Below are 26707 nucleotides of genomic sequence, written 5' to 3' on the forward strand. Positions count from 1 at the left end.
CGAAATCAGCATAAATGTAGTACTTGCTTGCTCTTTCTACAGTCTAGCCCTTTTGGCTAATGACATTTCCAGTGCAAGCAAGAACAAAAAACCTACCTTTCCAAGCACATCCACAGGAAGCTTCGAGTTCAGCATCACCTGTAAAAGCCAAGTAACATTACACATTTGGTGCAGGATGTAAGTCATCTGCGTAACAACAACCACAACCAGACTTTACCGGTTTCACTTTGGTTCCGGGAAGCTTCCCAGCTACAGGCCCCAGGGAGTTGAACATCTCTACATATTTTGTCTGCTCCAAGGGCTTGGAGAAATGAAGTAAAACAAATGAACACATTAACGTACTTAATTGCTTGTTTTGCTCATAAATATTCAAGAACATTTAGCTTCCTGCAAAACGTTACCAGACTGAACTGCTTACCTTAACTGACCAATCTATGTTGGTGCTTCGAATCTGCTCTGCCTGTGAGAAGAAAAGATATTTCACAATATCATTTTAGAACTAAGTATGTGGTGCAGCTTGGCAAGGCACAACTTTCTGAATATTGCTTCAGTGGGTTATACACTTGTGAATGAGTGTGAATGAATGATTGAATAAAAAATTTATATTAAGGTCAACACAAACAGAGTTGAAGAAAGGGAAATTTGTTATTTATTGCCTTCATTAACCTTAAGTGATATGCTTGAGTAAAGTGGCATCTAGTTTTCCGAAATGGCAGACTGGCTTGAAAAACCTGCATGTCTTTTGAACAATGCAGAAATTAAGAACTTCTTATGAACTCTGAATGGAGGATGTTTATGTTGATCATCAGATGTGTTCAAGTGGTAGCGACAGCGACGAAGAGGCCATGTTGTATGTGAAACATTTTTCTAAAATCATTAATTAGCACAGCTATACAGTAGAACCTCGCTGATACATTCCCGTTACGTAGGTTATCCCAGCGTCAACATTCGCAGTCGAGAACAAAAAAATGGCCCAATAGAGTTACGTTAATTTTTACCTGTTCATACGTTCCTGGAAAACACAATTTTTCAGCACTAACGCTCAGAATGTCGCCAAACTGTGACTGTATAATATGTTTTCCGGCCACTACATCACATGTAAACAAGAAAATTCACGAGGCACGCGCGATCGAGAACGGTATATAGCTGACCGCTGCGACAGCATCACCGCAATAAATACTCGCCCGTCCGTCTCACGCGAAAACGCCGGTGCGCACTCAGTTTCTCATTTCGGTACCAGCAAATCTTCTCCGGGTCGTCGCACGCGGCATTCACAGATATCAACACCAATCCTATTGCGATAAGCATCTTTGCCTATTTCTTCTAAAGTGCGTGGTGCCGTCGGAAGCATAGTGAACGCTTTTCATAAGCAATAACTGAAACGTGTCGTTCCTTGCTGCAGACTGCGATCGTATACATTTTCCGGCCACTAGATTCCATGTGAACAAGAAAAGGTGCATAGTGCGCGATCCAGAACATTATATAGCCGCCCGTCTCACGTAAAAACGACAGCGCAAACAGTTTCTTATTCCAGTGCCTGCAAATTTCCACATGGGTCATCGCACGCCACATTCGCAGGTGTTGCCGCCAAACCTATTGCGACAAGCTCGTTCACCTATCTGTTTTACAGCACGTGGTGCATAGTGCCATCGGTAGTGTATGGCACACTTTTAGTAGGCAATTATCGAAACGCGCCGCCATTCCATGCTGCAGGTGGTGCAATGTGGGCATCCCGTTTTGCTTCGGTGGTATGCGGTGTTGCCTACCAGCTCGATTTCGTCTTGGTTTCCCATCGGCCTCGCAAGAGGAAAACAACAACACGCATCTCAGGCTGCCAGAGCAACCCCAGCTCGACATGCGTCGGCGCCTCGTGCAGCAAAGATCTGCGCATTACGTAGATGCTAACAATAGTCGAGTCTGTCAAATTTTCTTAGTTACTTCGGATCGTATGTTTTCCCAATTAGTACATTTTCTCTAGCGGTTTTTTCCAAAACATATGAACAAGGTTCTACTGTATTGTTTTAATTTTCAGATTAAACACGTAAGATGTTCCGCATTATATCACCGATAAATAGCATTATTGGTACAAAAATTTAATCTGTTGCACTTTGGAAAAACCTCTGGCACACAGCGGGCAGGAACATCTGATATGCCCAGCAACGAAAGTGTTAATAATCAGCCCTTTCTACAGGAAAAACTGCAAGTTTTGCAAGAACTGCGTACCAGTCCAAACTGACGCAGCGTTTCTATAATGCCACTCTAAAAGCAAAAATACTAGAACAAGAACACAAGGAGGATCATACCATGTTTGGCGGTGGTGCAGGCAATGTCACATTTGCCAGTAATGGCTGTTTGCCGTTTTGCACAAGTGCCACCAGCTTCAGTGCAACAAAGAAACCCCGCTTGTCGAGGAACCCTTTGCCACCAGCATCAGAAAGGTCCCAAATCTGTAATGATCACAATCAGCTGAGTCACCATTATCAAGACTTCACCGCCAGCTTTGGCAGGATGGTGATAAAAGATATGAGCAGGTCCACATAAAATGAAACAAGACGCTAACTTAAAGTTGAGTCTCTTTTGCAGCCCTTCATGCACAACTTGGCTGCAATGATATGGGAATGAACAGGATGAAATTTTAGTGCTACGTGTTATCACTCAGGTCTGTGGGAACCCAATCATTCAATGAGTATGTGTCAGGCACAACACTTCGGCAGTACCATATCAATTTGTGCTGGCTCTTTAGGTAGCACAATGCAAAAATTGTATAATATGTCAATATATCAGCTTAAAAAAGAAATGTAGGAGTCCTAACTGGCATAAATACTTTTCATTTTTTTCAAATAAATTGCATGTGCATTTGTGTACATCTGCAAGTATGTGTGTACATGCAAAGTACCAGGCATATACATGTTCAAAGCAGCAAGCAAAATTTTCTTTGCATGGCAAACAACACTCATAGCAATCTTCAAAATCCTTCCAGATTGTTCAGCATAATTTTTTACCACCTGGAGCTTTGTACTCCCATCTCACGATGACTGTGAACGGTAATGCGTTAAGCATTGAATCAATATAGTGACGCAACATATTGCCTCCATCAAGATTAGTTATGTATGAGGCATGTACTGCAGCCGGACTCCTCTTTTGCACTTCCCTAAGAACACGACGCCATCCAGTGCCACCGTCACTGCGAAGCCTGCGCATAGCCTCCAAAATGCATGGCGTACCGGTGCGTGCGAACACTTAGAAACACGTGAAACTGGGCTCCTTTCTCGCATGGATGGATGGATGTTATGAGTGCCCCCTTTGGAACGGGGCGGCGGGTTGCACCACCAAGCTCTTGCTATTATACTGCCTAATGTCTTATCTAAGTTAAACAATAAAAAAAAGAAAGAAAAAAACACTATGAACTCCCACAACCAAATTTTCTGATCCCCTATTGCGAACTGTGCTTTTGTACGTCTCCGTTTTTTGTCATTTCCCTACTTTTATTCCACCAGTCCTCCAATGGCCTCTCACTAATCACTATTGCGGACATGTTTACTTTTCCACTTCTGGGCACTTCTGTACATGCTGCGCCATCTAGTGGCGCTGCCAAAACTCAACGCGTGGCCCACCGATGCCTGCAAATGCGGAGAATTGTACCCTCGCTTGCTGCACATCTAACGGCACATACTCAGTGACCCAAGTTGGCATCAAAGATGTTCATTTAAGACCAGCACAGACTGACTGGCACATACTGGGTGCTCCAAGTCAGTGTCAAAGAGTTTCAATGAAGAGCAGTACCTACCCAGTCGCGCATCTACAGTGACCCACGTCAACGTGAAAAAGATTCATCGAGGAGCGGCAGATATGTACACATTGCCACATACTCAGCCACCCAAGTTGGTTGGACTGTTGGTTTCAAACCCCGTTCCCTCAGCACAGCAGGCTGATGCACTACCCATTCAACCATGGACTACCCAGTGACCCAGGTAGGTGGGAAAATGGTTAGATACATCCAAACATACATAAAAACATAGCCCACAGAAAGCTCCTGAAGTACCCCAAGAATGCTGATGCACTAAAACTTACAATTACAGGCATTCTTGTATTCAGTCATATTTCAAAATGTTACTGTGACCAGGAATTCAACTAAATCTTGAGTTCATCAACAAACTACTTTTAGATACAACTACACCATGCATGTATGATGTATCTTCTGTATAACAGGATCAATGCTGCCAAAGGTAGTATACTGGTAGTTCTCCAATTTTTTATGCTCTCTTACAGTGTTCTGTATCTATGCTTCTTTGAACAAAAATTATGCTGATTAACAGAAGGAATCAGTGCGCTTCAAACTTCAACCACATGCAACTCTTTGTCCTACTTTCATAAAAGTAAGAGCACTACTGGCATACCTTGCTCAGAATGGCGTCGGCAAGCCCAGAGCGCTTTAAGAATGCTGCGGCCTCAAGTGCCCCGACATGATTGATGCCAGCAGGATCCACCTGTTGAAACAAACACAGTCATAAACGTCTGTTGTACATATCTCTCTTTATGGGGTGCACTGAACACTTCATTTAGTAGCCAGCTAGGCTGCGGCAACATGCGGGAATTGACTAGTTGGTGATCCACAATGAAAATTTAAAGTGTGGAAACAAGGACAAGAAGAAACACTTGAGGCTTCCTGGGTTGGGCAGTCTGCATTGAATACCAAATGTCTCGGTCACAGAGGCCTACTGAGTACTACTTACTCTTCCACTTCCTATACTCATTGCCATTAAAGATATCTTGCTTTGGAATATACACCAACATTTGGTAGACATATTTATGCATATTTCAGAGCTGACAAATGAAAAATTCGGCATATATATATTGATTAATAGTACTATGGCATGTGGTTATCGAGGATTAATTCAACAATCTACATTTAAGACAGTGTTAAAGCTCATGCTAGGTATATGTGAGATGGACGTGTTCTTCCAGAAAAAATTCGCATACAAAAACGGTTATCGGTACTGTGATCGCGCAGTCATGCTCTGAAGGATTGAGAAACCATACCTGTTGATAGAAAGCCTCGTATATTGTGGTGTGATTTCCGGCAATCTGCAATATATAGCAAGAGACGCGACCAGTTATAAGAATGGATAAGGACCCAGTTATGTCGACGTTCCTATAGAAGATCAACACGTAGACTTAAAGAGAAAGCGAAACTGGCGTGCACGCTGAGCGCATAGCGGAATGCAGTTCAACAAAACCCGAACAAGCGCGGCTTCTGCGTCTGTTAAAGCATTGTCACCGCCGTATGCATCTAATCTACGTTTCGATGCCGGTGAATTGAAACACGCCTGTTATCTCCTGTCGTCGCAGCGCGAATGTCGAGCGTACCTTATCAGAGTAATTGACGGCCGAAGCATGTTTTTATGCGGTAAAAGATCCGACGATGTTCCTGCACGCAAAAGTATTAAAATTAAACTGCGCCCGAGTAGGGTAGTACCACACAACACCTATAACCAAACTGTAGTACGTTGTTTTCGACTCGCAAGCAGCTGAACGTGCAAGTCAATTTGACAACGGCCAATTAACGGTAGTTCGTTAAAAGTGAGCTCGCTTGCCAGGCTACTTCAATTACCGCTGCTCTCACTGTCTGTCCCCCAGGCAAGAATATCGCAGAAACGGCGAGCGACGAATAGTAGTAAACATCCGCAGCAGCGCGCAAGAGTATGCGGTGTGCGTCGCGCATAGCCAAAAAGCCTCTCCTGTAAACCGACGTGCGGCTCGCCCATGCGTGAAGAAACTACGCATAACTGCACACTCGTGGAAACACCACGACCGCTATGCATGCGCGTCCGCTCACCAACGTTGAAGCGTCGCGCTAGAGTATTTCCGATGTTGACACATCCTATAGCCGAAAGTCGGCTCGGCCAAACCCATCCAACCTTCTCCGAAGCTCACCCGTCAAGTGCACGGCTGCAGGCGCTGCAGATGCTACCGGCGAACGCACCCGTCGGTGCTCCGCACTCGAAGCACACTTATAACATGATTTGTGAGCAGAAATCGAGGCGAAAACTCATTTAACAACGACAATTAACCCTAATCGAGCGAGCCTCCTCCGTGGGGTAGCTTCGCAGGCAGCAACTACTCCGCCCCCTTCGCAAGAAAACAGCTTGTTAGCGGCTCGGGACCAAGGAAGTGTCTGCGTCCCCACTGCGCCTCGTACCCCAGCTCGCGACGAACTGACCTGTGCAAGTGTGGGGAGGGCAGCCATAGCAGCGACGCCGAGGAAATCGCCGACGCCTCCGTAGCGGAGAGAGTGCGATACAACTGCTCGCTCGCTTTCCGCGATTGCCTGCTTCACAGGGTTGCCGGCCGGCGTCCGTTTGCGGGACTAATTTAGCGCGAAGACCGTAGTTGCTGCAGCAACAGTAATAAATGAACCAGTTTTAGCAATTTGGTTAAAATGTGCGCATTTTTCACCAATCACGTGGCCAGTGTATACATCACAGGCCATTACATACATATGGTTCCTTTTGTGACCCGCACCTAACATTCGCACGTACCTACATCCAGTAGGTGGGAAATTACTAGCAGAAACAAATTTGATACGAGGCGATATACCCATGTGGCAGTAATATATTGCTGCAATTGATGTAGAGGTTTGATTCGAGATCGTAATTCTGCGTTCCCCTCTCGTTCTTGCAAACTTGAGTGAACATGCTCATATTTCCTTTAAACGGACATTATTGTGAAAAATAAGTTACCCTTCTATAATAAATAAAACAGCCCGCTCTTACCGTGAGATGTGGCTTGGTAAGCCAGAGAAGATGCGAAAACGAAAAGACGGGTGGCGACGCCACATTGAAGTTGCCGCACCAGTCCACTATGACGTCATGGATGTCGAAGGCGTCTGCTCAATCAAGCCCATTTATTTTTTAGAGCGCAGCTTTAAGGCTAAACCCCATGAGCGCGATTTTGTGCGCGACAGCGACGAGCGACGGCTTCGAGCGACGGATCGGGCCGTCGCGTGAACAGATCGCTCGGTCTCGTCGCGCGATCGCTCGGTTCTGCAAATCTAGAATTCGTCGCTCGTCGACCGGAGGTGCTATGAGCGACTAGCCAATAGCGCGAAGCCGGAACTGGATGTACATAACTCAAGTATTTCCTATTGTCGCACGGAACGAGCAAACGATTGAATTTTTATACGTGCAAAGATAAGAACCTACTGGAAGACCTTCAGAAATTGTTAACGAGGAGGCAAGCAGAAGAGGGTGCATCGGAACCATGAGACGGAAAGCGGAGGAGGAGGGCATGGAGAAAGCGTGAGAAGCGTAGTGCCAGGCAAGACAGGCTTTGCGGCGATGATGGCTACGAGATGGCGCCAGCGTAGCGTCATTTCGGAGGAAACGGCTGCACACCTGATACTTTTCTGCAAAGGGCTTCACCCTACAGTTCAAAACAATGGGGCAGACTTTTTCAAAGCATTGGGGTTTAGGGACAGTGGAGGAAAACTGGACTTTAGGCAGGTAGAAATAACCAAACGGAGGTTATCTGATTGGTGGCTAAAATCGAGGCAAGAGTGAAATTTTACCCTCCTTTAAGTACAAAATATATTATTAGTCACGGCTAGGTGGTGTGTGCCGCTGCCCGATTTAAAGGGTTCAGCCTTATCCATCCATTAATTGTCTGTATGGAAACAAAGTGCTGCATGAGTGGAGGTCAGTCTGCAGCGGGTGCTGCGAGTTGCACCCACACATCACCCTTGCGCTGCCTCTCGCAATCTCCCGTTTAGCGAGGCAGTCGTGCCACACTTTGCTCAGTCTGCAACATGCCACACGAGAGAGATTGTATTATACGGTGGCAACTTTTTTTTTATCAGTCAGTATGGACTGTTGTATTCGACAAAAACTATCACTGAGCCACGTCAGCCCATATATGAAAACATAAATCGATGATGTCACACCAACCTACATCAGCATTAAGGTTTCAGCATGTAATATAAGCAAAAATTTAACTTTTACCTTCATTGTTTCTTCTGATAATCAAACTATTGTTTTGAAATTAAACAGAACAGAATTTGGAATACCAGGTATGGTATTTCTTTTTAGTGCTCCTTCAAACTTGTTAAAAGGGTATTTTACACAAATTAGTTGCCCGTGAAGAAAGTTCCATAGAGATAACAGTTGATTTCAAAAACATCTGTCAAAGCCATGGCAGATCAACCTCCATATCATTCTTGTCACACCAGTTTTTATGTATTCCTTCAAACCATACGCCATTTAGCTGGTCCTTTTATCCAAAATGTAATTTACTTTGCTCAGTGTGACAGCTACAGCAAGCAAGTGCACAAACCAGTAATCCAACAATAAAGCCATATGCACAAGGGTAAGGCAAAAGAACAACACAGACAATGGCACTACTGGAAGAAGAATCATATACAGATGAATGCACAGTGATACAAAGATGCATGATGGCCAGTTGATAAACTTGCATCATGATTAAGTAAAAAGATAGAACAACAGAGGACATCCAGTGTTCTTGTATTATGCTGTTGGTAGATTTATTCACGCCCTTTATTGCATTCCTTGCATCTATGAACACAATGCCGCCTGTGACCAATACCAGATCACGACTCTGGCAATGGGAACAACTTGATGACATGTGGCCACTCTTCAACAGGCCAAACACCATTTTCTTCAACGTTAGGGGGGCTTGCTTTCCAATCCCATCTCTTTATGGGCTGGAACCAGTTCAGGCCATAGTTGGCTTCAATGTACTTCTGTGTCTCGCACGGAATTCGTAACTTGATGTCCAAAAATTCAGTCCAGCAAAGCTTGAACTTTGGGAATGTATACCTAGAAAAATATCAAAATAATTCAGATCGAGGCAAACATATGCATGGATAAAACATTTACATATACATTCAAAGGAAGTTTAAATTTATGTGTTGCATGCACTAACATAATTGCAAGTGTTTCAATAAGAACAACAATGATCTTGCTCAGTTCCATTTATGGTCTTAATAACATCATGACGACAACATATGTTATATGTACATACAAAAGGAGCATCTGAAGATGCAAAGCTGCCTGGAAAGTAAATCAGCTACAGAGTTAAATTAGATATTGGCTACCAATTTGCTCAGAGCAAATGGAAGTCACGTCGCTGTTACCAAAAAAATAACCAGCTTGTTTCAGATATGTGGAATATTCTGGTCCTAAGGGCACAACACAGTGCACAGTATGAAAGATTTTAGTTTGAGCACGAGAGAGATATGTGCAACCAAGCAACTCACTTGAACTTTTTTCCTGTCCTCGCTTGTGTGCCTCCATTCCAGATGTGGTCGTCCTCTTCATAGAAGAAGAATATGTCAAGTTTCACATCACGATCTCTGAACGACAACTCATAGCTGTCTTCAACCTAGATGTGCGGAAGACAGTGTTAGGGCAGTGCCACATATTTGCAGTGGTAAAAAATCTGATTCGGGTCAGCTGTACCTTTCCAAACAAGTGTGTGAGAGGGATGTCATGGGTTGAGAACGCAGAAATGATCTCAGGCTTGTAGTCTTTGATGAAGACTCCAATGTCGACGTCAGTTGTGTAAGGAATCACATCACACTGCCTGAAGAAGCCTGAAAGGATCGAATTAGTGAATGAAGTCTGTATGACTGTTTGCCTCATAAGAGTGATGCCAGGATTCTGCTTAGTGTATTGAGCACTGACCGGCTTCATTTCTACAATTGCAACATGCGCCCTAAAGTACAAAAGCTTATTTATTGAATTTTGGTTAGTTAGCCAATTGCTCATTGTGGTTTGCGAAAAGGAAGAATTGCCATCCATCAAAGGAGGCATGAAACTAAAAGGAAACCTGCACAAGTTTCTCAGAAAGAAAGCTTTGGAGTTGAAAAATTTGTGCTGGTTTAGGAATCGAACCTGGGACCAACACTATTCCCAGGCAGTCACTCTACCATCAATGCAAATCAGGATGTTAGTAGGCCACAGGGTGAGGCCTAATGAATCAACAGCTCGATCTGCAGGAACACTGAAGATATAAAATCAGTTACACATACTAAATCCGTAAGGTGGAGGAATTTTCATGAATATACAAATAGGTAATGTTCGAATACAAGTAAAATACCAATAATGTCTGTTGTGTCATGAAGCTCATACCTTCTCAGGTAGGAGGCGCTAAACACCTGCCTGCCAACATCATGTGCCTATATCACATGATGGGTATAGGCGAGGAGTTTGCATATTTAGTATGTGTGATATACGACACACATGCACACACACAGGCAGGAACAATTAGGTTAAAAAAAACATAATGATCAACAAGCTACTTTTTCTCGCCATCTTGCTTTTTTACCCATTGCTGCATTGATAGCTACAGCCTAACTAAGTTTAGCTGATCAAGTCAGAATGCTGGCATCGTCTCCCACACGGCAACGTCACAACATCCAACTCTGGTAAGTAATCCAGCTAAAGAGGAGGAATAGTGCTATTTGTGCCACGGCCAATGTGATGCGTCAAAAAAGTAATAATAGACACCTGTAATATGAGCTGCAAGCACAAAAGACACACCATGGCCCTGCATGTGGACGTACCAAGGCAGGTTCCGCTGCTGATCCAGAAGGGCACATTGAGCTCACCCAGCAGCTGCTTCACTTTGACAAGAAGGCGATGGACTTTGAGACGGAAAAGTTCAGCTTCGGGAGTCTCATCCCGTCCGTGGATGGCATGAAAGAGTCGGGCACGTGTAGTGTTGCACTCAATGAATGGCTGCTCGCCAACAAATGTGTCAAATTGCGTGGGAGCAAATGAGTGCAAGCCTCCACCTAAATCGCACGGGAGGACTTCCGCTCTAAAGAAATAAAAGTTTGCTGTGTCAGTCTTCAAATAGTATAGGAGACCAAGAAAGCATTCTATGTAGTGAACAACAAATATAACACCAAAGATGGCAGCTACCGATACATAGTTCCACAGATAAAGGTTCTGTAAAGAACCTTCACTTTATGCAAATATGATAATATATCAGGCATAGTGATGAGGCTCAAAACAGAGAAACTTTGCCCAGATATGTGGCCAGCAAGCAGTTATATGGTTAAAATATATTTGCATTGGACCACCAGCTTGTTTACTGTCACTTTCACTATGTTTAATATGTAGTTTCAAGATGTACTAGTTTCCATGACAGCACGTCCCACTGGTAGTCATACAAAAACTTAAATTATACAAAAAATTATACAAGAAGTATACAAAAAAAATTATACAAAAAGTTATACAAAACTATATTATTCACATTTAATTCAATGCAAGTATTATTTAGTTCACGCTCTATTCTGTGGGTGAAATCGCTACTGGCAAGACACTGACACCCAAATCACTACTAGTGACACAATCATTTGCTGGAATGGTTTACTCCGAGTGGCGGTGGTGTAAACAAATTCGTTTAGCATTGAAAGATTGGCCTCCAGGCCTAGGTTGGTCCCCATCTCCTACATCAGAGAATCCAGGCCAGAGTCCAAGATTTAGGAGAGGAGTGAACTAAAACGAGGAACATGAACACATGCTTGAAGGACATCTCATTCAGATGAGATGAGGCCTCAAGTGAGATGACTTCTTCAGATGTCTTTGGTGGCAGTGCATTTCGAAGAGATATGTGCAGCATCGACTGCTTTTTCTGCACTGTTGCACTTTGGGCTGTGCAAATAACAGCTGTGTAAATTAGAGAAGAAACACGGTCAACAATAGCACCATGTTGGCACCTGTTGGCAGCGCCAAGTCCACACGCTCAGCACTTAGCTCGTGCTATCCCCATAGAAAAATCATTTTTATTTTTCATTCGAGAGACGGCCAGAGCCTTGAAACAAAAGCAAAATCACTCCTTGAGATCAGAACTGAATGCAGCAGAATGACTCGCCAAGATGCTTGTCGCATTACAATGTGTGCAAATGACACAGCTGGTTTTATAATTTGAAGCAAAAGCAGTGTCAGGAGTGCAAGTATTTCTTCCACAATGCATATGCGTAAATCTGCTCGTAAGCCAATGTGAAGAGCAGCTGCATTCCTGATATTGTTTTAGCTACGAAGGCTTTACCGTTCAAAATGGTGCTGGGCATACTAATGCTTATTATTGCAGCTCTCGAGCAGGTCAGTGAAGTTGCATAAAGAACACCTGCACCGTAACAACGCTTATGCACCAAGCGAAATCAATTGCACCAGCTGGCCAGTTTATGTTCTAGACATCTTGGTGAACGGTATCACCTCACCACTGTATCAGGTAGAACGAGCTATGCACTGAGCAAAGCACCTGGCATTTACAATAAGAACCTAGGGACAATCTAGTGCTACTGTTTCTTCTCAGATTTTGTCTCCCAATTTACAACTGCATAAAGTTATTCAAAGGTGAGTGCATTCCAGCAAATGGGCCCTTTTTTCTTAGCAGATTTACTTATTACTACAAAAGCACAGAAAGTTGGTATGTATCCGCAGCTGGAGTAAAAAAATCAACATGGAAAAGAACGTAGACAGGAGGGCAGACAAAAGGACACTTGTAGTGCTTGTCTTTCTCTCTTACCTTTTGTCTACATTATTTTTTTTTTGTTGCATTACTGTTTCAAACCAAGCCTACTGCTATACGAGGAGGTAGCATGAACTCAAAACCTTTTAGTCATAAGTATGTTCAAGATGCTCACTTGTCATATGCACCATCACTTTTGATAAATTGAGGGCTGCTTGCTGATGTGATCAGCCTGTTAAAAGAAATTTCAGTCTTGTTGGTATCATCTTCCTCTGCCACGGCAGCGGCGTGCCACCAAAAGTTGCCTGGCCGCTCATGAAAGACGACGACGTGAAGTGCGGTGTTCTGCTTCTGGGAGATGAGGTAGTGAGTTGGGATGAGCACTTCCAGGCCATGGGCAAGAACTTTCGGATTGGGAACACTCAGCTTGGACGTCTGGTAACCGGCATGAGACAGGAAGGACAGGAAGTCATGTTCCTGTCAGGAAATGGGTCAGGCACAGAAAAGAGAAACATCATCATGTTTCACTTGAGATGGTTGCTAGTGGCAGTAGATGCTCCCAGATGTAGTTTTGCTGGCAGCTCCTTCAAGTGATAGTCTGCCAGAAACTACCATGTGTAACGATTCAAGAACTATCTGATTCATGTTTGATTTGGTGCAATCATTATTTGCTTTGATTTCAAATGTATTAAAAATTGCAATTCATAGCACGAGCATACATTGAAGGAGTCGACAGAAAAAGCATTGTATAAAAAGTAAAGTTTGTTATAGAAAACACACACAAATAGCAGTATGCTTTAGTGTGCATGTGTGTGTTCTTTTTTTATCCGCTACTTTTCAATGTATTATGATCGATATTGGTTTTGTTTTTAATTACAATGTACCAACTTTCCCAGCTAACAATCATCACAGTGAGTTTGGAACATTTCACAAACATCTAAAATGTTGGATTCATGCATACAGATGAAAGCACATGCATGGGTACATGCACACACAAAACAGGCAAACGTCATCTGAAATTTTGCAAAAAGGAGATCATCATCATTGTTTGACCATTCTAGTTAATCATCTTATGAAGCAAGTTCTATAGGTAACTAATGAACTTGAGAAAACATCCTTTAACAAACTTGCTGGATGATTTACATTTGAAAAATCATCACTTCCTAATTTTTTTTTAATAGGAGAGCCAAAGGTTGTCCTTCACCAAATTAAGGGTATTTCCTCTACCGCTGTCTTGCCAAGTAAACTGGTAGCTACAACTCTGTATCCATGGGCTGCACCACATATATTTTTCTTGATGTCAAAGCTGGCTTCAGCCAGTTTTGGCTGCAGTGTGCACATCACAGCCAAATATTCTACAGCCAATTTTTCACTATACACTTTACTTTTTGCTGAGCAACTCTTGTAGCTCAATCAATTCATCTTTTTTTTCATCACTCTGTACTACTTAGGTGCTTGCTTTTCCCACCAGTCTGCTCCCTTCAGTTGCTGTAATTTATGAGCTAGCACTAACTGTTTGAAACATTTGGATGAGGTCAGCTGAGAGCCATTTCTACCACAGCTGCAATGATTTGTCACCTAAAGGATCACAGGAATGTCAGATTACTGCAAAAAAAGAGCAGGCTGCCTCTTTAGCAGATTACTTGCTTGTGCAGAGATGTTACATTTGGCTCAGATGTTTGTGACAGCATGATCTAATGAGTGTCTATTATCACTTTATGTGTTAAAGAGCTGTTTGACAGTACTGCATTATATAAAAACACAATGGACATAATATAAACTTTATAATAATAATGAAGAGCTTGGATGCATTACTAAATAAATAAAGAACAGATAAAGGTATAGCGCACTAGTGGATCCTAACAACTTGCCTCCTCCACCCTTGATTCTTTGTTTGCTTTGATGAGAGCCTCCCCCTCCGCAAGGCTACTCTGGATCCATCTCTGAAGTATATTAGGACTACAAAATCTTCATATGTGGGCTTTTTGGTATTAAACGGGTACAGACATGATATTTTCGACTATTAATTCTTCTGTGTTAAATGAAGATCCTTGAGCTCTAAACCCTAGAAAGTATGGTGACAAGCCTCACAGCACTGTGAATAATTTAATAGCTTTTCTACAGCCAGTTTCATTTCTCAGGAGGATATTGTGTTGTCACATCATGACACAGTATGTGATCAAGTGGTAGAAGGACATTGTAATATTTCAACCTCACTCCGGCTCGCTCGGCCATCCGCTACGCTGCTACATCGGCCTTCATTCACAATGAGAAGCAGCATATGAGGCGACCGAGCAAGCCGGAGCAAGTGTCAAAATGTCGCAATGCCCTGCTCCCACATATTGTGTCACGATGTCCTAACACAGTATCCTCCTGGAAACGAAACCAAAACTGGCTGTAGAAAAGCTGTTATATTAAATTAATAACAGTTCTCAAGGCATGTCACTATTTTTCTAAGGGTTAAGAGGTCTAGGACGTTCATTTAAGGCAAGAAATGAGTAGTCGAAAAATTCTGTTGTGCTCTTTCAAAAAAAGAGTCCACGTAAAAAAAAAAGAACACCAGAAAACATAATAAAATCTACCCAGAAAAGTGATATCTAATATGCAAGTCATCATTAAGAGCGTTAAATGAACTGTTGATTATTTACACATGCATATACATGTGTACACACACACATACAAAAGAAAAGAATCTCAATGCAGTATTGTATTTGTGCAAAATATCTCATTGTATTTGTGCAAAATCGGATGAAAACATGGAGTATAAGTGTAACCCAGAATAATGGCGAGCTGCCTTGGGTGGGTAATTGGCTACACTGATGAGGACGGTATTCTAGTAGCACATTCCCATCTGCTGAGCTTGCATACCAATGACTAGGAATACAAACTCCATCAAACCTGTAAGTCATTCGCTCTAACTCTGGACAAGGAAAACGATGGCAGGGGCAATTTTCTTATGAAAGTGTTGTACTGAAAAGGTTCACAGATGTTTAGAGACTTCAGATATTTCAGCAACTAGTGCACCATCTAAGGCTCACGCTATTCTAAGGCAGGGGTAAAACATGGCTAACCTTTTGAGCAGCAAACTGTCCCAGTGAGCCAAACTGTACAAAGGCATGGCCTCGGGGAAGATCAAAGCAAGAGGGCCGTTCAACCGGGATTGTCTTGTCTGCGAGACATTGCAGAATGCTGGCATCCAAGATAAAAAGTGGGAAGTTGGTCTGAGCTGCTGCATCTGCCACATCTCTGATCAGGCTCTGAAAAAGACGCCTCAGAAGCTGTTAGGCATGTTTTCACAGGTGTGCTAGAAAACAGCAAATATTGTATGACTTTTGTATGAGCTTGTATGAAGCAAGCACCAATACTTATAACAAGGGAGCAAGAACAGTGCATACACATACTGTCACTCATAGTGGTCTAGCTTGCTTAACTGAACTCATTAACTGTTCCCATTTCACAGCGACTAAAAAAGAAAAGGAGATGTATGCTACCGATTGGTGATGTAGTGCGCATTAACTGATGATGGCATGTTTATTCAGGGGAAAAAACACAAAGAGGCAAAAGGAAGGCATAATACTCCTGACTACTGCCTCTGCCTCGGTGGAGCAGCAGAGGTTGCAGTTTTCAAAAACAATAGAAAGAAACACAGGTATCACAAGTAAGGCAACACTTCCACAGGCTTATCATCAGTTTACAACAAGAACAATTAAGTACATAAGTATTATAACTAATACAACACTGGAAAAACATCCTGTTGCAAACATGAATTATTAGTGATAAGATATAAATTGTAGAATATTACATCAATAACATCGCTAATAAACATTGAACATTTGAAAACTCTGTATCATTGTGACATGCCGTGCCGGTTGTTAACAATGTTAAGGTACGACACTGCAGTGGCTTACCCATGTTGGGCTAAAATGCTGAACAGAGTCTTTTTCCTGCAAAATAAAAATCGCATGTTTTACTAAAAAAAGCTTGAAAAGCACGCGAGGAAAAAAAAAACACTGCAAATAAACAAAGCATGCTAACAATTTGCTGACCAATCGAATTTGAATAATATAGTACCAGGAAAACAATACGGCTGACACCAGTAAACTCCTGCAAGGTCTTCGTATACATCGCTATAGTGTCACTAACGGGCGCGAGTAGATGCTTAAAAATGCAAGCAGGAATAAACTCTTCAAACTATAAATTGTATCTATGTTCTGCATTGGTTAGCATAAATCCTGGTTAACATGTACTGCTTTTTGCTAATTAAACAAATATTTTCATTGTTTATAGAATGTAAACAAGGGTACAAGAAATAGAATTGAATTAAATGAAATGATTCCTATAAAATTTGCTTTGAAACACTACCTCGATAACATCGCATAGTATACAGGTTATAACTGCTGGTTCTAGGATAAATATTAGATTAAGTGCTTATTTAACGCCTTAAACTGCTTCAGAACGGAGCGAAAATAAGCAAGCACATGAGCGTCAGTTTCGATAATATTGCACTTACGTATGAAGGTTTGCATGTGAAAAAGATTAAAAACTCATTCTACTAACGCCGTTCACTAATACGTGTTCTCGCTAATCCAAGTTAACTAACGCAGTTCAGTTCATCAAGCGACAATGCAAAGTTGTAATTATAGTCAGAAACGGTTACCTGCTTAAAAATATACTGAAGGACAACAGACTGAACAGCAAGGAGGACGGCACCACATCCAAGCAAACAGATGAGTCTGATCGCATTTCTTCTCATTCAATATTTTGCAGGACGACAGTGGCGTCAATCGGGCTTCAGTGCGCGCGATCCTTGCACTAGGCAAAGTGCCGAAGACAGACTGCTTTGGGTAAAGCACAGTATCACTAGAGTGACCACTCGCTAACTGTTGAGAACTTCGCTTTTAGCGCTCAAATTTCTGTAAAATCATGGCATAAATACGCGTGCTCACACGCTCTCCAATAAGCATTACCAGAGAATAAAGAACCAACTTTACTTTAGCAATGCTTTAGCGTTGCTTTAGCATTACTTCCAGCGATTATTTCAGCTTTCGGATTGATATGGATTGCCTCTGGATTGTGTCGGAATAAATCCGATTGGACTCAATACAGAAACCAGAATTTCAAGCCTCTGATATTTGCAGTGTTTTGCTGCTACTGCTTCTTGCGTTTTGATCTGCATTTTACAGGTAAGGATTCAAGGTTATTCCATCCACGAGGTAGCTAATTCGATCCACCTCACAGGAAGTACCGGTACGACTAGTACCACCTATTCGTACCGTTACTAAACCAAACTCTGTCCATCTGCGTACCCGTAGAAAACAATTACCTGCTGTACTGCACAAAGCGGTTTCTTTTAATAAAAAGCATTGCGGTCTTTTCCACATCTATCTGCAAGATATATAAGAACTGCCGCTGCTGCGCCCGATTCAACATAACAGGCAAAGCATGCGACACAGCATCGCCTACCGAACGAAACAAAGAAATGAAATAGAGCACAACATTAACAAAATTCCGTAGTGTGCACATGGACAGGTTGTTATGCCTTCATCGTTCGTTGATCGCACCAGGTCACATGTCCAATATGAACGGTTGTTGTTTCCTCTTCCACGCACCTTTCCCCTGGTGACCGAAGCGAGAATTGATATATAGCACACGGACTCTCGATCGATAGTCCCGTGTGGCAAAAGCTTTACATCCATCTCGAACTGCATAGCGCGCAGCCTAGGGTCGGCATTATATACGCACGTTCTCATCCGGACTGAATGAATGTGTGGTTTTTATTGGCGCAAGGGCCATGGGTATGGCCATGGCCAAAGAGCGCCATCCGGACTGAAGGACTGCAGCTGCAAACTGCGGGTGAACGCCTGCATTTTCAACTCAAGGTTGCTTCCATATCGAATAAATTAACGTCACTAATCTGTATCCGGATCAGTAGAGGACCAGAGGTCTCCGAAATAATTATGACCATCCACTCCTTATTCTAAAGGCTCCAATTAAGCCAAATGCTGCGCCCTCGCGACCGGACACCCACAGCTTGAGCTCAGGGGCGCGCCACACAGTAGCTGGGATATGGTGGAAGGTTCTTCTCACAATTAAATGCGATGCCAGCTCTTATTCTTATGACTTTATCTCAACACCACTGTCTCCCGTGATCCATCCGTCAAAGCGGATCGGCTTCCCCGCTAGCACTCGTTTGATGCGACGAAGCCAGCTTACGGGTTTGACGTCTCTCCTATATTGCTCTGGAAGCAAGTTTTGTAACTCTGTGCGTACGAAAGATACCAGAAATTAAAAGATATGGAAGGTTTTGAGTGCAGTTTTTTACAGTATATCGAAACCCTCTGTCGCGAACTCAGTACATTGGCAGCAGCTTGCGTTACTCTTCCAAATTCACACCTGTGTGGGAATAATGGCTGCAAATTATTCGAAGATGCATGCTGTGGACTTTTGGCCCTAGGACCTTTGTTTTCCTTTTCTTACGGTACACACACACACACACACACACACACACTTGTAGGTTTAGGACGCATGTACGAAAAAAAAGAAAACAGATGCTTTATTTCCTTCGTACGTGTATCCTCAACCTAAACCAATCAAATGTAAGAAAACTGCCGCCGATTTTGAATGCCCCTCCTCTCTGTAATGCTTCTGGCCCTGAGAGTACTGAAATAAATAAATAAATGAATGAATAAATAAATAAATAAATAAATAAACCTACAAGTGCCTGTTCAACTACTGGATCCCGGCAGACTCTCACTTCGCACAATCAGTTGTGTGATTCACACAATCAATTGGCACTGATTCACTCTCACATCACACACACACACACACACACACACACACACACACACACACACACACACACACACACACACTGTTTCTGCTATGCAAAAATGAGTAGCCATCACCATTAAAGGGACCCTATACCTTTTTTTTTTTTCATTTTCTCTCCACGACCCGCCGCGGTTGCTTAGTGGCTATGGTGTTGGACTGCTAAACACGAGGTCGCGGGATCGAATCCCGGCCACGGCGGCCGCATTTCGATGGGGCCGAAAACATCCGTGTACTTAGATTTAAGTGCACATTAAACAATCCCAGGTGGTCCAAATTTCTGGAGTCCCCCACTACGGCATGCCTCATAACCAGATTGTGGTTTTGGCACTTAAAACCCCATAATTTAATTTTTCACTTCAAAAGAGAAAGGTAAAGAAAAAGAACTTCCATACGCCAGCTAAGGCATATGCAAGTAGACTTACATGCTTTAGGTTCCAACATGAAGGCAGTCTCGGCATACCAAAACATGTGGACCCCCCATTTGCGAAATTTCAGGTAAAATTTATGATGCTAAGTCTACATAAATCGTGTAATCAGAGTTGGCACTGATTTTTCATATTAGTTTTATTTCTTATTTGTATAGTATTGCAGGTAGACCAACTTCTGCAGGAATGATCAGCATATCATGGAAGAGATCAAACTAATGTCATTCACTTTTTACTGCACATCTTAGACACGTTGGTCTTCACAATGTATGTGCAACAGTGCACGTGATAGAGCTACTGATGCACAAAATTCTCCAAAATTTCCGCCGCAACACAACTCAAACATACAGATACCACGACTTCATGCACCCGATCATAAGGAGGGGCTAGCGTTTTCTATTACCCAAAACTGATAAACGCGGCATGGACATGGTCGATCAGCGTTTTTTTCAGCGCTGCATAGGCAGCACAGAATGCCTATACCGAAAACCATAATTCAGCTAATCCCGACCAAAGAACTTAATACGCACAAGGTCTCCACAATTTGTGTTCTAAGATTGCTCACTTTAATGTCCCTCCAAACAGTGCTTAGTCTCCCTTTGCTCGAGGTGGGGCTGCCACACATACATGTGCTGCTATGCAGATATGCACATAATGCATGTCTGTATGCACATACATATGTATTGCTATAATGTGTATTGCTCAGCACTGGATGCATCGGCCGATGCATCTGTGTCGTGCGAAATCTTGTGAAAGTGATCATATCTCCAAAAATTGATCACTTGAAAATACTGTCTCAGGATAACACATCGTCACACAGTGATACTGTAGCAATGGGTGCCATTCAATCTCGCATCTTTTTTGATGCTTCAGGGCCTACAGTACTGACCACATCCTGCCCCCACCATGGGACTTTCACCGTTTCCCAAAGATGAAAAAGAAACTCTCTAAGGGCCACATAATTGATGCTACGATTTGCTTTCAGGAAGAATAACTTTCCGATTTTGTTTTTCCTGCAGGGATGAAAGAGAATAGTTTGGTCAAGAGCATGGACATTCGATGGGACTACGTTGAAATGTAACAAATATTTAGTTGCAGGAGTCGATTACTTCTGGTTAAGACCAGATATTTTTGGGATTGCCCTCATAGGTGATGTAAGTAAAGGGAATTTACGACAGTCTGTGAAGCACCAAATTTTGTCATGATTCCATTTCAGAAGCTGAGACAAAAGTACTTCAAGCACCAGATCACAAATCACCAATTTATTTGCTGTTGTAACTCGTTATTGAGAGAGTACACATTGCAGCATGTACAATCAGGTCAAAATATACAAGTGCCAGTGGTAATTAAATCACACACCAGATAGAGAATAACAAATAAACAAAGTCAACAAGGGGGCAAAAAAACAACAAAGTGAGCATCAACACAATCTTGAGTGAGTGTAAGCATTTGTGCGTGCACTAATGCACTATGTACAAGCATTATAATTACAAACAAGTGATTCCAATATGGGATTCCATTGAAGTTAGTGTGAGAGTGACACCATAATAAACGCGCATCCTACCTAAGTCATTCAACGAAGTGTGTATAAGAAACACTATGAACATGAACACGGTGTTTGAACTTCAAAAGCCTGAATTCAACCAGGGTCAACGTTCATACAGCTGTGATGCTGGCAGAACAAAGAACAGCACACAGCAAGTTAGAACACTGCCCAACTAACCTGGCAACATCTACTGTAGTGTACACGGATCGAGGCACACACCGGAGCTCGTTTTGTTCACTGCAGCTATAGAAACACCTAATTATTAAAAATACGCTTCTACTTCATGTGACAGGAAGTGAAACCTGTACAAACATTTTGTTCGCATAACACGCAGCCTTGGCTCCAAAGATCTTAATTCTTTGGAAAGCTGCCAGCACTCAGTTGACCTTAAGTAAAGCTTAAGGCAGCACTGTCGTAAACAGCCAAGTGATGACACAACCTCTGCTAGTTCGTATGAATATGCGGAGCTTTGCTTACTTGCCTTGCAACTAGAAAAGGTGAAACGAAAACGTAAGCAAGCAGCTCGGGTGTTACATTCCTTATCAAATAACACTTTCGATAAATGCATGTCTAATATATGCTCTCTAAGCTCTTTGATACTGTGCTTTTAATCTAAGCTCTTCAAGCAACACGACAATTTAGTTGCACACCAGAAATCAAGGCGTGTCTATGCACTCCTCTAGTGAGTCATGCCTGGCGAATAAGGCAATGTCACACAAGCATTTCCCCTCGAGTTTCTCTCTCACCCGGACTTTCATTCACCCGTAAACGACTGAGCAAATTCAAGGCGGAGACCTCTCCAGTGGTATTTTGTATCACAAACACTTGCATGACAGGCCTTCCGTATGATATGTTCACTGACGTTTGCATGTCAGGGTGCCAACCACACACACTGAGCTAAAGCTATGAGTGTCGTTGAAGTTGAGCTGTGAGGTCATAGTAATGCGCAGCAACTGGAACATTGCAACGTCCTGAAGAAGGGTTCATCAACGGCTGATGCTTTGACTGCATCAGATGTATGTGTAACAGAAACATTACACCACTGCAACATGCAACAACACATTCCGATGAGCAAAAAGCTTTGCGAAATGTTCCTATAATGCAAGTTTCTAACAATACACATGTACAGCAAACATATGAGTGCAACTCCAGCAATGAGTAGGTTTCGTTTGGCCTATAGCTTTAACAGACTCTAAACATGCCAGCAAATTGTTCTATATATGCAGCAGCAGCGCTAATGCATATATTTTGCTGCATTTGTGAAACATTATTATAATTTCGCCAGAGTATAAACCACCATCTTTTTAAATTTTCTTTAGTACAGTCGGACCAATAACGACCCTCCCCCATGACAAGTGACCATCCCCTCCTATGCAAAAAACGCTAATCAGAAGCTTAAACTGACCACTAAAACATAGTTAACAGCAAAATAGGAAAAACAAGACAAAAGCAGATAAATAACTCGACCTTTTAGATTATCTCGTGCACACTTGAGCATGTTACAAGCCGCAGGCTTAATTACAGCTTGCTCTTGTTGAATTGCCGTGATAAGTGCTCACTCCTTGTGTTCACTGTAGCCATGAGTATTTTAAAGGTTGAAATAAATAATATATAAATAATACACATTCAAAAGGAAATCAGAAAAGAAAGAAGCTGTTTCTCAATTTAGCACAAACAAACAAACAAACAAAATAAAGCATTACCGGGATGCTGATAAATGAAGACTGTTGAGTACCAAGTGCAAATGAAAATAAATTTCACCTGGCTTTGAAACCTTCCATTTTGCTTGGCATTGAACAAAAACACGAAGTAGTGTAAAATGATGTAGCATAACACAGGTCAAATTATTACATAATGCAAATATGCTATACCGTCTTATGTACAGGTTGCATGACGACAAGAGTGCTAACAAATGTTGCTAATGCCATCAAAGAGTACAAGGAAGTAAATGCCAAAAACTTCCCAAATCAGCAGGAAACTTGGGTGTGTGACTGGGAGACTTGCAAAAAATGACTCCCACTTGATATCCAAAGCTATCTAGACAGAACAATTGCACAATGGCTACAGACAGAGCGTTCAAGTTTCCTGTGAGCATACACTGCAGCTTACTGCACAAGTGATCTATTGCATCAGAATATGAGTTTTGGTAACAATGAAAACGGGAGAGCACACCATTTACTGTGTTGCTCTAGTAATGAACATGCATTGCATCAATATGTAAGCACAAATTGCATGGATTTCTTGGCGGTATATACCAGGGTGACCAGACAAATTAGGGCTAATCGGAACTACCTCTGGTTCACCTCCTTGCCTTTCTATGCATAATTTCTTTCTCTCTCCTAGGGCTAACAAGTGGATAGACCTTTCAAAACAAGCCTAAATAAGTGGCATGGCTTGTTCAAAAGCAGCCTAGACCATGTGGAATATTTTAGTGAGGGAATCTATTTAAACCGCACCTTGTTTCAATTAGAAATATAAAGCTTTTAACTCATGTTTTATTACATGGTCTGGGAAAAGGATTACTTTGTTACAAACTGTAAGGAAGAATGGCAAGAAACTATCTAGTATCATCACTGATCACAACTCTATCTTAGACTATAGTTTTGGGCTGTACTTTCCTGATGAGAGTTGTAGATTCAGTTTCCTAGCGAAAGCAAAACTATACGTTAAATAGACCAATTTTGGGTGTACAAGAGCTTGCCTGCTGAAAAGCCCAAAAAGATGCAACAAAAACAAGACAACCGGCCCAGATTTGCTTGTAATAAACTGAACTGGTCACCCTGCTCTATGCCGTTGTGTGACGAGATTCAGAGAGGTAGGCATGGCTTTAAAACAGAAGTCCCCAGTGACCATCCTGCGCCATTCAGCTGTATCTTAAGTCTGATGCACTTCTGTAACAAGGAAAAGATAACTGCCCCAGAGAAGAATGTGTACCCAAACTTTTACAAGCAGTGTTCAACACACAAGCTAACTAGAGGCAACATGAATTTAAAGAAACCCTTAAACATCATGTTAAGAGAGAAAAGAAAAGAAAGAAGGAAAAGGTAGTAAAGCATGTTTGTGAGCAGCAACCTTGCTCCTCTCCAAGAACAGGCCATGTCCAGAGATATGCCACGTCAGCACAATCAAGCTCTCATACATTTAAAGTTCATGCGACAACACTACAATCTTTGTCTCCCTCTCGTGAGTTTGTTTTAAGGGTCCTTTAGATAAATAGTGCTCAACAACCCAGTCCCGGAATGCAGCAGTCTTGCACAAAATGCATTTTCCAAACTGTACGAACGCCGGTCAGGTACGTCGTGGACAAACGTCAAAGAAAGCACCTCCACCATGACGGCACATGGCACGTCACGCTGTGCACCACCTCACAACAGTATGCCACTTTCCATGAACGCGCAGCAGATGCCAGCAGCTTTTGCAAACGTTCTTGAATGTTTGAAATAGAAGTAGAATCCACGTGAGATGGTGAGGGAAAAAAAGGGGGGCAAAAGTTGCATTTGTTCATTGTTGAGCTTGTGCCAGCAGGTTTTCATGTACAAATGTTGCCACTGTTCAGTAGTGATTCCAGAATGTTCTGATGAAGAGTCAAAGTGATGACCATTGCATGGGGGCATTCCTGTGTGACAAGGTGCATCAAACACATACATGTAAAACATATTGTGCATACCAGAAATATATATATATATATATATATATATATATATATATATATATATATATATATATATATATCATTAATGAATGTTCAATGTTATTGAACATTGTCAGCATTCGCGAATGCTGACAATGGGAAAGAAAGACTCACAATGTTCGTAATGAGAAATGCTTCAGGGAACACTTTTTTAAGTACCTGCAGAATGATCACCTGATTATGCAGACATGTTTTGAGGACAGGCCAAAAAGGAAGGGAGGCATAATACAGTTGAACCTTGTTATAAATGAAGTTGTAGCAGATGCAAAAATACCAACCTTAGATCCTATATTCGTTATAAGCATATATTCGCCACACACTGATATTGTGGAGAAAGCTCTTATAATAACTTTGTTATATCTAATGATTCATTACATGGGAAGTTTAATTGTAGCACAAACTAAGAAATCAACACAGAAAGCAAGAAAAGGATGGGCACTATTTTTCTTATTGTGTGGTTGTCTCAGTTTCCTCTATATGCTACAGTCAGGCAGTTTGACTGTGAGATTCCTTGGCGCGGTACTAGTAGCTTCAGTGAATTTGAAATTGTTAGCCACAGCAGACTGTCAGTGTACTAAGTGTGGATGGATGGACAAAGTAAAAGGACTATCAAGACAAACATTACTCTCTTCCAGCTCGTATGTCACTTGCCACCCGTGACCCCTCTTTGCAGTTGTTATAGCAGTGCCATTCTTGGACGCCGACAGCCGTGACTTGTTAACAAAATGCGATTGGAGCACGCAGGAAGCAGAATTAAACAGGTAAACGAGTCAACCCAATCCAAAGCCAGATGAAGAAAGGTGGTGGGGAGGAGAACTGGGTGAGGGGGTAATTCTGTAAGAGTCCACCCAGTGGACTATCCATTTCGAGCGCTGCTGATTGGATGGAGCTGTAGGAGCGAGAAATATAGGAGCGGCCCTAGCCAATCAGGAATGGCCGAAATGGACACTCCACTAGGTGGACTCTCCCCTGGCCTCCCCGCCATTATAGTTTTCTCAGAACAGCTACGCCATTCCCCATTTTGATTTTTTTTTCCATGCAACCCAGTTATAACAATCACTGGATATAACAATGAAATTTTTGTGGCACTTTAATATAGTTATAAGCAGGTTCAACTGTACTGGCAAAGTCGACTGATGATACATCGTTTTTTTCCAGTGATTTTAGTGAAGCTGGGCTGGGATAATATAAAACTATTCCAATCTGGTTTTATGCCACCTATATAAGTGCCACCTGAGTCATTTTGACCTATCACGGAGGGCTGATGGCAGATTTGTTATAAAAACAGATTGGAATAGTTTTACGTTATCCCGGCGCTGGTGTTAATCACTTTGGAATATCTAACAAATGCACACTGGTATGTTCTCATTCTAATTATTAGGCTGTTGTCCAGTGGGTCTACATGGCCGATAAGAGAGCACACAGTACTTACATAAGCGGTTCTACTGTCATTGCTGTCGCAGCAGGGTAAGCCTGACTTTGGAACCAGCACTGACAAGTGCTCCCAGGGCATAATTAACCTCGGCGTTAGACACATCTAGGTCATCCACCTGCAAAACAAAGTTACAATGTCTTCAGTTTATACAGCTATTCGCTGAACCTTCTACTGGCTTATGCCAATAAGAATGTGACAGGCATTGACAAATTATTAAAACACAGAAAGGTAATGCAGAAGTGTCTTGCACACTTTAAGTAAGCCCTTAGGAGAAATCAGTTACA

General features: G+C 42.2%; 3 protein-coding genes across 8 annotated transcripts in view; all 3 read right to left on the reverse strand.

The window, feature by feature from the left end:
- The window catches only part of LOC126539615 (uncharacterized), a 36477-nt gene extending 30146 nt beyond the window's left edge, over positions 1-6331 (reverse strand). For all 3 annotated transcript variants that reach the window (XM_055075411.2, XM_055075410.2, XM_055075409.2), the window contains exons 1-7: positions 6221-6331; positions 5041-5085; positions 4398-4487; positions 2304-2447; positions 419-460; positions 218-301; positions 97-138 (exon numbers count right to left, since the gene is read on the reverse strand). In XM_055075411.2, the coding sequence (XP_054931386.1) occupies positions 97-138; positions 218-301; positions 419-460; positions 2304-2447; positions 4398-4487; positions 5041-5085; positions 6221-6247 (474 nt within the window). In that variant the 5' untranslated portion in view covers positions 6248-6331. The remainder of the gene's footprint in view (positions 1-96; positions 139-217; positions 302-418; positions 461-2303; positions 2448-4397; positions 4488-5040; positions 5086-6220) is intronic.
- A 2178-nt stretch (positions 6332-8509) lies between these two features.
- Positions 8510-17557, reverse strand: LOC126539473 (ribitol-5-phosphate transferase FKTN-like). 2 transcript variants are annotated; one of them, XM_055075412.2, is made up of 8 exons: positions 17153-17557; positions 16404-16439; positions 15567-15684; positions 12671-12972; positions 10580-10836; positions 9474-9607; positions 9272-9396; positions 8510-8831 (listed from the first exon to the last, which is right to left on the reverse strand). In XM_055075412.2, the coding sequence occupies exons 1-8, from the start codon at positions 17236-17238 to the stop codon at positions 8603-8605; spliced, it is 1287 nt and encodes a 428-aa protein (XP_054931387.1). In that variant the 5' UTR covers positions 17239-17557; the 3' UTR covers positions 8510-8602. The 2 variants fall into 2 exon arrangements, with proteins under 2 accessions (XP_054931387.1, XP_050042285.1); XM_050186328.3 differs by having other exon boundaries at positions 15567-15752.
- Positions 17558-20998: 3441 nt separating this feature from the next.
- Lap1 (leucine rich repeat containing protein 7 lap1) overlaps positions 20999-26707 on the reverse strand; it is a 64218-nt gene continuing 58509 nt past the window's right edge. For all 3 annotated transcript variants that reach the window (XM_050186331.2, XM_050186330.2, XM_055075413.2), the window contains 2 exons: positions 26421-26538; positions 20999-24913 (listed from right to left, as the gene is read on the reverse strand). In XM_050186331.2, the coding sequence (XP_050042288.1) occupies positions 26437-26538 (102 nt within the window). In that variant the 3' untranslated portion in view covers positions 20999-24913; positions 26421-26436. The remainder of the gene's footprint in view (positions 24914-26420; positions 26539-26707) is intronic.

This window comes from Dermacentor andersoni, chromosome 11 (genome assembly GCF_023375885.2).
Source record: "Dermacentor andersoni chromosome 11, qqDerAnde1_hic_scaffold, whole genome shotgun sequence".
NCBI classification, from domain to species: Eukaryota; Metazoa; Arthropoda; class Arachnida; order Ixodida; family Ixodidae; genus Dermacentor; species Dermacentor andersoni.